This window comes from Oculina patagonica, chromosome 4, assembly GCF_052425735.1.
Source record: "Oculina patagonica isolate OP01 chromosome 4, crgOcupat, whole genome shotgun sequence".
NCBI classification, from domain to species: Eukaryota; Metazoa; Cnidaria; class Anthozoa; order Scleractinia; family Oculinidae; genus Oculina; species Oculina patagonica.
In genome coordinates, this window is record NC_135761.1 from 8,581,885 (window position 1) to 8,593,241 (window position 11,357).

General features: G+C 35.6%; 3 protein-coding genes across 3 annotated transcripts; all 3 read left to right on the forward strand.

The window, feature by feature from the left end:
- Positions 1–610: 610 nt before the first annotated feature.
- LOC144652704 (trace amine-associated receptor 7e-like) lies at positions 611–1,520 on the forward strand. The gene has a single exon (XM_078512754.1). The coding sequence runs from the start codon at positions 614–616 to the stop codon at positions 1,517–1,519; it is 906 nt and encodes a 301-aa protein (XP_078368880.1). The 5' UTR covers positions 611–613; the 3' UTR covers position 1,520.
- Positions 1,521–3,008: 1,488 nt separating this feature from the next.
- LOC144652191 (melanocyte-stimulating hormone receptor-like) lies at positions 3,009–4,361 on the forward strand. The gene has a single exon (XM_078512205.1). The coding sequence runs from the start codon at positions 3,009–3,011 to the stop codon at positions 3,918–3,920; it is 912 nt and encodes a 303-aa protein (XP_078368331.1). The 3' UTR covers positions 3,921–4,361.
- A 3,121-nt stretch (positions 4,362–7,482) lies between these two features.
- LOC144648782 (melanocyte-stimulating hormone receptor-like) lies at positions 7,483–8,385 on the forward strand. Its single transcript, XM_078508243.1, has one exon. It carries the CDS (start codon positions 7,486–7,488, stop codon positions 8,383–8,385), a length of 900 nt encoding a protein of 299 aa, XP_078364369.1. The 5' UTR covers positions 7,483–7,485.
- Positions 8,386–11,357: the final 2,972 nt, after the last annotated feature.

Sequence of the window (11,357 nt, forward strand, 5' to 3'; positions counted from 1 at the left end):
GTGTTTCATTTGAAACGTTAAAATCCACTCAAAATTTTATGTCTTCTTATCACCTGGAAAATGCACCATCTTTCATTTTCTTTTGTTTTGTCTCACAGCTTTGGATTCCCTCGTTACAGTTATTGACCAGCCATTTTTCTGAGTGTATCACCGAACTTGCAGAAATATATGTACGAGTAATGTGTCGCTTATAACATTTTAAAATAAATGTTTACGAGTGTTTAGACTTGGACTTACAAGCATACTGAGGTAACATTCAATTTCCTTAGAATTCACAAACTTCATCCAGACACATTTTTTTAAAAAAAGAAACTTTATTTTTCTAATTAGAGCGGGCAACGAACTGAAAAAAAAGTCGTTGTTATTACCATTTTACACTGAGTCATTTACAAAACGATTAGCGAAGTATGAGAAGTCAGAACAGCGTAAACATAAACTATTCCAGCGTTATTTAAGTTGCGATTGGTCAAGAGGAACTGACTCTAATCAACAGTGCATAGATTCGTGTGGTTGTTAAATTGATTGGATATCAGCTGACACACTCATCATCACCAAGAATAAAGTTTTTTATCTGTTCCTTTGCATTTATTAACAGTCAAACAGTCTGTACAGTATGAACAAAACCACCTTAAGTCACTTGAGCTGCTCCTTTCTCGACGTAAACTTGGAAAAAACGAAAGATACTTTTATCGCAAGTATTTTAACGTGTGTAATCAATGCAGTGTTTTCTTTGATGACATCTTCTGGAAATTTCATCATTCTTCATGTCATTTGGAAAAAACAAGAACTTCACTCGCCATCTTTCTTCCTGTTGTTTTGCCTCGCATCTTCGGATCTTCTCGTCGGACTGATTTGCCAGCCATTTTACGTTGCGTATCAGATTGCCGAACTTGTAGACAACTTTGGAGCGTACTGTGTCTTGAGAATGATTCAGAACATATCTGGCTGGATAACCTCTAGCGCGTCTATGTTTATTTTAAGCGGAGTCTCTGTTGATCGACTTCTCGCTTTAACCCTTCATTTACGATATAACACGATTGTCACAGTTCGAAGATTATTTCAAACTGTGGTTTTCCTCTGGACCTTAGCCTTAACTGTCGTTATATCGAGACTTTGGATCGCGACGAGCCGTTGGATTTTTGCTCCGGTATTGCTATATCTGCTAGCGTTTCTTGTTATGACTCTGAGCACCTTGAAAATATTCCAGATCGTTCGCAGACATCAGCGTCAGATAAGTCAGCAGCAGCAGAGTGTTCAATTAAACACTGTAAACGTGCTCAAGTGTAGAAAAACTGCTGTTACTGTACTTTATGTATACGGTTTGTTTTTGATTTGCTACGTTCCATTTTTTGCTACAATGTTTGTGGAGACATTACTTGGATACACGTTAGAAGTTAAAATCGCCTATGACTACGTGGTAACTGTTGTTTATATTAACTCTTTCTTAAATCCTCTCGTGTACTGCTGGAGAATTGGAGAAATACGACGGGCTGTAAAGAAAACACTGAGGAGAAACTGATTAAAAGAGAAAACCAAAGTACACAGATGATGAAAATTGCGTACAATAAATTGAAATGCATTGGAGAAATACGACGAGCTGTTAAGAGCACATTGAAGAAAAACTGATTGAAATAGAAAAGCTCAGTAACTTGATGTGAATGAATGCCTACTTTGAATTGAGTAGCTTTGTTGCATCTCATTCGTACTTGCATTTTCTGGAAACCTCTATATTTTGGTAAACAATGCGGAAAAAACTTATTTTGAACTTATATATTATTAATTTCGAATTGATATTGTATTTTTCAAATTCAGCTCCACTGCATGCATTCCGTGTTTTAATTTCAATTTTTATTATTATAATTCCAATATTGTAATTGTTATTGTAAATTGTCAGTGAGAAGCCCTCCTTAGAGAATACGAATAAAGTTTGTATTGAATTTCATTGTGTGAAGTGGATGAAGCGAATGGCGTCACAATATAATAAACTGGTGAAATGATCCATCGATGGAAACAGAGCCGCCCTGAGGTACACAGCAAGACACAGGAAGAGGGCGAATGAGCCTCCAGAAAAAGGCCATTATGGTGGGCGAAAGGTATTAAATATGAGTGCAGATGTTAGCATAAAAATGTGGGATAGTGAAAATTTGCTATAACTGTACTACCCGTAATGTACGTGATAGTTGTTTTGTTTGGCTCGAGATAAATTACACTTGGCTGAGATAGTTCACTCGTGATATATATACTATCAGTAAGCATTGGATAGCAAGAGCTCAAAGCTGCATGTTTATATGCACCCTTTGATGCATGTTCGCAGATCAAAATCATGGGAACTGTGAATAAGTTGTAACCTTGGGATTTAAGAGTCCCTTTCCAAAGAAAAGGAAATCAAAACTGAGTCAGATTAAAACTGTGTGCTAAAATCGATCATTGAAATGTCACTTGTAGACCTACAAAATATAGTAAATGTTCTCGTTTTATAACGTGGATCCCATTCAGACTGGGAGGCGGAGCCTGACCACATATATAGTACACGGACTTCAGTACTTTTATTATTTAAGCAATTGCCACCAAACGTTTTCTAAAATTTATGAGGAACTGAATAATTTCACATAGGAGTTCATTATTGTTCACGGAACTTGATGTTTCCATTGCAAACTCATTTAAGCAGGCATGTTTACGAATTACAATTCAAACTTTTTAAGTGCAAAATTTTATTGCAATTTTAAGGTTTTGTCCACAATGTTCTAGCTGCCGTTCACATCTCGTCGAATTCTGTTTTTTGATAAAGTCGCAACATTTTCTTAGGTTTTCTGATTTTTGCCTTACGTTGTGTTACAAGTTACGTCGATTTCAGGGTCTATACGTACTCTCATCGACCATAACGTTCGACCAATAAGCCGGCGAGAATAGGATTATATAAATAATCATGATTTACATGGCATATAACACCTGCTTGAAGCTTTTTATTAAGATAGTCTGTTGTTTATAGCTGGGCAGTCATCTTCAGAATGAACAAGACCCATCCAAGTCTTCTAACTTGCTCCTTCTTAAGCTTAAATTTGGAACAAACGAAATATACTTTTATCGCGAGTATTACAACATGTATTCTCAATGCAGTGTTTTCTATGTTAACAGCTTCTGGGAATTTTATTATTCTAAATGTTATCTGGAAAAAACAAGAACTTCACTCGCCATCTTTCTTCCTTCTGTTTTGTCTTGCTGCTTCAGATCTCATCGTTGGACTGATTTGCCAACCATTTTTCGTGGCGTATAAGATTGCCGAACTTGTAGACAACTTTAGCGCGTACTGTGTCTTTAAGATGATTCAGAACATATCTGGCTGGACAACGTCTGGCGTGTCTTTATTAACTTTGGGCCTAGTCTCTGTTGATCGACTTCTTGCTTTAACCCTTCATTTACGATATAACATGGTTGTTACTGTCCCTCGCGTGTTTCAAACTGCTCTTTGCCTTTGGATCTTTGCAATAACTGTTGTTATGTCGAAATTTTGGATGACCAACTGGATTATCCTTCCAGTTGTGTTATTTATCCTCACTTTTCTTGTTACAACCGTGAGTACCTTAAAAATATTTCAGATCGTTCGCAGACATCAGCGTCAGATAAGCCAACAACAGCAAAGTGTTCAATTCAATGCTGTAAACGTGATCAAATGCAGAAAATCTGCTGTAACTGTACTTTATGTGTATGGCTTATTGGTAATGTGCTATCTTCCATTTTGTGCCACGATGTTCGTGGAGACATTTTCTGGATTCACACTAACTGTAAAAATCGCCTACGACTACGCCTCAACTGCTGTTTTTATTAACTCCTTCTTAAATCCACTTGTATACTGCTGGAGAATTGGGGAGATTCGACGTGCTGTTAAGAATACACTTAAGAATAGCTTCGTGTATAGCTGAGAACATCTTTTGGTAAAGTCAAGGAAACAGCTTAAGGGCTGTAATTTTGTATACTGCTGGAGAATTGAGGAGATACGACGGGCCGTTAAGGATTCACTGAGGAATCCCTGAGATACGGACATGGCATGGAGAGTATCTTTGTAAAGTCAATGGAATAGTTTTAGGGCTGTAATTTTCTGAATTTTATATCTTGAAATAATGTTGTAGTACGCGCTAAGTGGAGAGGACTGAGAGAGGACTGATTTTCCTCTAAAACTACAGAAAAATTGAAATAAATATTTCTGTCGAAAGTTGTCGGCGAACATGGCCAAATTGTCCCATGTATGTCATGTACTTTTTCTTCAACTTATGTTTCTACATGTATATTCGATAGGTAAAAAACGGAATTACGTACAATCGATCGAGCGAAAAAAAAAATATTAAAAATCGTGATCATTTAATCCAGGAAAGCGTAGTTAACTGTCATGTAAGTTAATAATTAATAATTTACATGCTTTGTATTTGTAGGGCATCATGTATTTTGCATATTAAGTCGCAATAAAATTTAATTAAAACACAACATATCGTCGACTTCACTGTGGAAGTTTAACAGAAGTTTCCCGGCCTCAAACATATTTTTTTTCTTTGTGTAGCCTGTATGTATAGCCTGCTAAAGGTTCTTTTCTACATGATTTCATTATTTTGAATTTCCACTGAAGAGTTTCAATTTAATTTACTGTGCAGGTTTATCAGTTTGAGATAAGTCGCCTTTTTTGCTACGGAGGTAGGTATGGCATAAAACGGCCTTTCAATCCCGAGTTTTGCTACTTCTGGCAAGCTTTACTGGTGTCCATTCACTTAATCCCCATTTCAAAAGAGGGTCTTTTGCATTTCTATTTTATTGTGCATTTTTTCTCTTACCCCGAGTAAAGGTGTTACTGGCACCCTCTTTCTATTTATTGTTCCGTAAGTAAATAGTGGCTTTTTGAGGGAAATTTAATATTAAGACCGCCGGATGTTACCGGATTTTCAAGATCATTTGGCTAAGATATGGGAAACTACTCTTTGTCTTCCTTGAAATCTTCCAAAAAAATGACAAAATTTGTTTGTCTAGTCATCTTTTAGCTCCTTTTTTTATATTTGTAATTACTCTTGGCCATATGTAAGTTAAATAAAATCCTTTCAAAGTTTTTACTATAGTCGAGCAAGAACTTCAGTTTTTCGTTTTTCATTTAGAAATGATCCTCAAATAGACGGATTTCGTACCAATAAGGATGATTAAAATGTGATTTTATTGCTTTCCGGGAACGGTTGACATTGTCGCCTGCCTTTGACGACTGGTGCTTCCTTTAATCCTGCAACAGACTTTCTTGGGTGCTTCAGTTCTAGGTCTTATACAAACAGCTATGAAATTATTTTATTGTTTACGCAGTCTTGGCAGTCAATCACCAAACCTAAGGTGATTTAAAACTGTGTTGTAGGTGGAAATTACCTATTATCCATTACTATCATTGAAAAGCTATAATAAAACTTATAATTATTAAAAACTTGCCTGGTGTCATTTTTTTTTTGTCTTTCTAGTGCTTTACAAAGCCTTACACGCGATTTTCGTTTCAACGGTCTGTCACGTACTAAAAGAAAGACAAGGCCGTAGGAAAGGAAATTTGAAAAGCGAACGCACACCTATTCAAAACACTTGCTAAAAAATGGTAAAAACCAGACGTTCCTCGATCTTTTCCCTTCACGATCCCTTCACGATAAATATTCCATCTTTCTAAGTAATTTAATTGCTTTCAAGTTGAAGTTTGGAGCCAAGAACTTTATTAATAAATTCACAACTTCGGCACAAATTGGTCGCCATTAGGCCGTGAAAAAAAGTGTGCACCTAACTAACGGTCAAACGTCGGGCGAGTACAAAATCCATCCCAACCGGGAGGGGGGGGGGGGGGGGGGGGCACACAATGTGTTCGGCTGTGAAGTGAAGCCAAGGCCAAATAATGTCGGATAGCGGAACTTTGCTAGCTGTACTACCTGAACTCTACATGGTAGTTGTTTTGTTTAGCTCGAGATAAATTTCACTTGACTGAGATATTTCAGTTGTGATATTTACTTTCAGTAAGAATTTGGTAGCTAGAACTTAATGCTGCATTTCAGGCATCCTTTGATTCATGTGTTCGCAGACAAAAATCATGGGAACTGTGAATAACTTGTAACCGGGGGATTTAAGAGTCCCTTTTTAAAGAAAAGAAAATCAAAATTGAGTCAGATTAAAATCGTTTGCTAAAATCGATCATTGAAATGTCATTTGTAAAAAAACCTACAAATAAAGTCCTCCTTTAGGTAACAAGGCTAAAAGCTTGAAAAGCTTGCATAAATCGCCTTCACTGAAGTCGTTTGCAAGTGAGAGTAAGTTTTCTAGCCTCAAACATATTCTGTCTTTTGTATAATAAAATGTGCTTGCTTATATTGTCAAGCCACTGCGAAGAATCTCAATTTATTTGAGCAAACGTTTTGCCAATGCCAGTTACTAAAACCGGCTGAATTTTAAATCTTTTCAAGGGATCAAACTGTTTTTCATTTTGTTCGCCTTTATATGGTTCCTTCCCTTTTGTTTTTTTGTTTTCCTTTTGTGCACAAGTTCCATTTTGCATGGTATATAACTTAATTATACTGAAATTCAACTGAAAGGGTTAAATTTAATTTACTGCAGGTTTATCAGTTCAGAGATCTTAGATAAGATTTCCCATTTTCGCTACGCTTGTAAGTAAATATAACGTGGAAAACGGTCTCCTCATCCTCCGCAATGCTTCTTTTTGTTTCGGTATGCTTTTCCAGTGTCCATATTCTTTTGCTTTTCTTTTCCAGTTTTCCTTTTTGCTTTGTTGTTTTTCCCCTAGACAGAGGTGGCATCGCCTTTTACCCCTTTATTGTTTCTGTAAATAAATAGTGTCTCTTTGAGAGAAGTTTAATATTATAACCTCGGCGGAGAAAACAGCACGGCAATGTTCGGATGTTATCGGTTTTTCAACAAAACGTTGTTTTTAATTAAACGTGGGAGATAACGTTTTGTCTTTCTTGACCTTCACTATTAATGAAAAAATTGTTTGTCTAGTTATCTTTTTTAAATTTTGCAATTACTTTTCGGCATATGTAAATTAATAAAAGCCTTTCATCATTTTGTATTGAAGTCGAAGAAGAACTATCAGCTTTCTTTTGCCATTAATCCTCAAATATACAGATTGCGTTCCAATGGCGATGATGAAACCTTTCTATGAGAGCAGTAACGGACAACTGAATAAAAATGTTTTTTTTTCTTGTTACGATCTACAGCCATAAAAATTAATCTTATTTTAACAATTAATTTCAAAGTTGAAACCTAAAGCGATATTAAATAATTTTCGCCTGCCTTTAACGACAGGTGCTGTTCGGCTTAAATCCTGTAGCAAACTTTCTTTAGTGTTTTGCAGTCCGCTCTTGGCAATCAATCACCAACCTTAGGGGATTTCAAACTACGCGTACGTTGCAGGTGGAAATCCAATTTATACATTTCATTCCATGGTGACCAAGAAAGTCTTTCATCTACGACATGAACAGAAGCAATGCAAGTGACATAAACTGTTTCTTTTTGAACGTAAACTTAGACAAGTCGAAAGATACATTTATTGCAAGTATTGTTACATGTATCCTGAATGCCATGTTTTCTCTGTTATCATCCACTGGAAATTTTATAATTCTTCGCGTCATTTGGAAGAAAGAAGAATTTCATTCGCCATCTTTCACCCTTTTATTTTGCCTTGCTGCTTCGGATCTTCTTGTTGGACTGATTTGCCAACCATTTTACGTGGCGTATCAGATTGCCGAACTTCTGGACAACTTTAGCGCGTACTGTCTATTGAGAATGATTCAGAACATATCTGGCTTTACAACATCTGGCGTGTCTTTGGCAATTTTAAGCGCAGTCTCTGTTGATCGTCTACTCGCTTTAACCTTGCATTTACGATACAGCACGATTGTAACGGTTCAAAGAATATTGCAAACTGTAATTGTCTTCTGGATCTTGTCTGTGACAATCGTCATGATAAAATTTTGGATACGCCAGTGGATTATTTTTCCTGTGGTAATAGCCGTTACAAGTTTTCTTGTTACAACACTGAGCACCCTGAAAATATTTCATATCGTTCGCAGACATCGGCGCCAGATAAGTCAGCAGCAGCAAAGTGTTCAGTACAACACAGTAAACGTGCTCAAATGTAGAAAATCTGCTGTGACTGTACTTTATGTTTATGGTTTGTTCTTGATTTTCTACGTTCCATTTTTGGTGACGATGTTTGTGGAGACATCCACTGGATACACATTAAAAGTAAAAATCGCTTATGACTATGTTACGACTGTTATTTTTATAAACTCTTTCTTGAATCCACTTGTGTATTGCTGGAGAATTGGAGAAATACGACGAGCTGTTAAGAATATACTTCGAAAAAACTAAAAAAAAAAACAACAACATATGATTCTTACTGACACTTGATGTTGCTTATTGAGTTTTAGAGTGAGGTGCATGTCAACAGGCAAGAAAGGATCGTAAAGAATTAATTACTTTATTTGAAAAGTCATGGCATACCAGCACTGACAGAGCACCTTTTAAAAATGACAGCTAGATCAGTAAAAATTTCAAGAGTTTAAAACTTTGGCTGGCTTCAAGCTTTTGCTTTAGATTAAAGTTGCATTTCAATCGAAAGCCTGTTCAGCAAAACGTATTTGAAGGAAAATCGCCACGTGTTTCACTCAAAGTAGGTGGTCATATAACCTCTCTGAGATTTTTTCAGTTCCCGTATATTACTTATTCATTTTTTTTGAAATTTGAAACCTTCAGTTATTTTTGTTTTCAAAGATCTTCTGAGATGTGTGGCAACACAAGGCAAAGATCATCAAAAATGGATCCAACGGTGCGCCTGAAAAGCTTTTAACCCTCGGAAGTACAAGCAAACTCATATCCCCACCACCGTACAAAGGGGGCGGGGGAGTGGATGGAACCCCTCCCGAGAATTTTCGTTCTATTAAGGCGCAGTGAAATAGTTTTGTACTGAGTAGAAAGCCCGTAGCGTACTCTACTGAAGATGACATAATTTTTGTTGGCTGTGACGTCATTATAGCCGCCATCTTGGATTTCACCACTTCCTTAGAAAGTCTAAAAATAACGGAAATTTATGCGAAATCAAGCCAAAATGCTTATCGTACAATTCCGTTTCAAAAAACTGGAAAAAAAGAAAAAAATGTTAAAAAAAAGAAGATTTTTGACAAGACCTGCTTGTACGTCAAATATTATGGACACATGATTGACATATCAAAATTTCAGCAAGGGATGAATGAACAGCTACTGAACGTTTCAGCATTGTAAATTAAACCCTCTTTTCAAAATTTCGAAAAAACCTTACTGGGGCTGGGGGTGTGGCATTCTCCCCCCCCTGTACGTTCGACGGTTAATTTAGACTAGTTTAAATTAAGTTTTGTTTTTGCATACTAAATTCTCATGAATTCTGTCGAAAACATATGTTTACAAAGATTTTATTACTGTAATTCAAAGTTGCTAACGCTGAACATAATTGTTCAGTCAATCAGTGCTCACTGACCGAACAAGAACAATTTGATTAAAATTTTATCCATCCGCATAGCGAAGCGACATGCAGCCGTTTTGTAAATGGATCATTCATTGATAACTAAGCTTGAACATGAAACTATATAAATAAATATTATCTGAATGTCAAAGGAGTAAACACGGGCAAACGTACTTTTCAAAACATCAAACTCCGAGTTTTGATAATTCGCTATCAGGAAATCGAGTAATATAATTTTAGTTGGACAAAAAATCAAATACCAAAAGTATTTACTAAATATATAAGTAATTTATACTTGATAACACTAAATGCAATTTCTCATCAGAGCTTAAAAGTTCACAAGAACCATGTAGACTATAGGTGAAATTTCACGTGTAGCTATTTTGTAAAACCGTCTCCTAAGCGATTCAGTTTAAGTGAGTGGAACTTCGAAAATTGTTTTCGGTATTTGGTGTTGTTAAAAGGATTTCTTTCAAAAATATATTTAAAACAGTAACACAGAAGTTTGCAAAAGGTGTAAATAATTTTCGTACATAATTTTGTTTAATTAATGTTTTCGTAGTAACTCGTAGTTTTCATACTGGGCTTAGTTGTTCGCTGTTGAAATACCCCTTTTATCGCCATTTATTTTTATAGAGAAACTTTTTTTTTGTATTTTAGTAACTTTATGGACATTTGCACTGTTCACGTGACCTTGCGAATTGTCAATAGCCGTCGTTGTGTGAGCATTACCCAAATTTTAATCATATTTAGACCGAGTGTGAAGGTTATTGAAGCTAAAACAATGAAACGGGGATAAACTGTTAACAGTTCATCTTAAAATGTCTTACTTGAGTTCTTCAAAATGGCGCAAAGAGGCCATGTCACGTTGTAATGGCATATGATTTCAGAACAGCCGACATCTTAGATCACAGCTCTCTTGTATTTTTTGTATTTCACTATTATTTCGTCAAACAACAAAGTAAGTAATCAGAACGTTCTGAAGTGATCTAAAAATTGAAGACGTTAGGGCGAGGAAGTTAAACATTTGCATCGAAAATGAGAAACATGAAAATTTTATAACTTGAAACAACATGCCTGTCAAAAATGTTTACCATCAGTGGCATGTCATGAAAATGTTCCAGACCAAATTCAGATAAATTAACATTTTTTGTCAGCATTTGCTTGAGTGTTTAAAAAAAATTACAAATATTTAAAACAAAGTTTGTGCGGGAAAATTACTACCCCACCCCGCCTCCTCTGGTTTGCACAGAGTTAAATTGACCTGAACTTTAGAAATACAATCTGCCCACTTGATCTTAACCACATTGTTTTTTTTTCGAACTACAAGTTTTTACCTTAAAAAATGGTATCCTTCAATGTTAATATCTGTAGCCGGTTAATTTGTGTTCTAGTTTTGTTTTGGTACAATGAATATAATTTCACTAAATTGCATCTCAGTTGAAGAGATTAGATTTAATTTCTTACAGGATATTGGTTTGTTAACCTTGTATCACTACCCCTTTTTAACTGTCAGAAAATAGTTCCACATCCTCCGGTAATTTAAAATTTGCACTGTCAATTTACAAATTTCAAGTGCCCACACGATATCCTAACAGGGTGTCATTGAAATCAGTCTTCTTGTTTTGATTTTTATGCTCATATATGATTCCTACCCTCAGTAAAAAAAAATGATTAATACATTTTATTTGTAATTACGTTTAGGAATATAAAATTATTTATCACTTTTCTTTTGTACTGTTTCACTGGTTCACTCGGTTTTCAATCCTTGACATATTTCACTGATCATTGGCAATTGACTGTACATTAAAATCGTTTCTTGTAAAATATGCAGCCATAATATAAT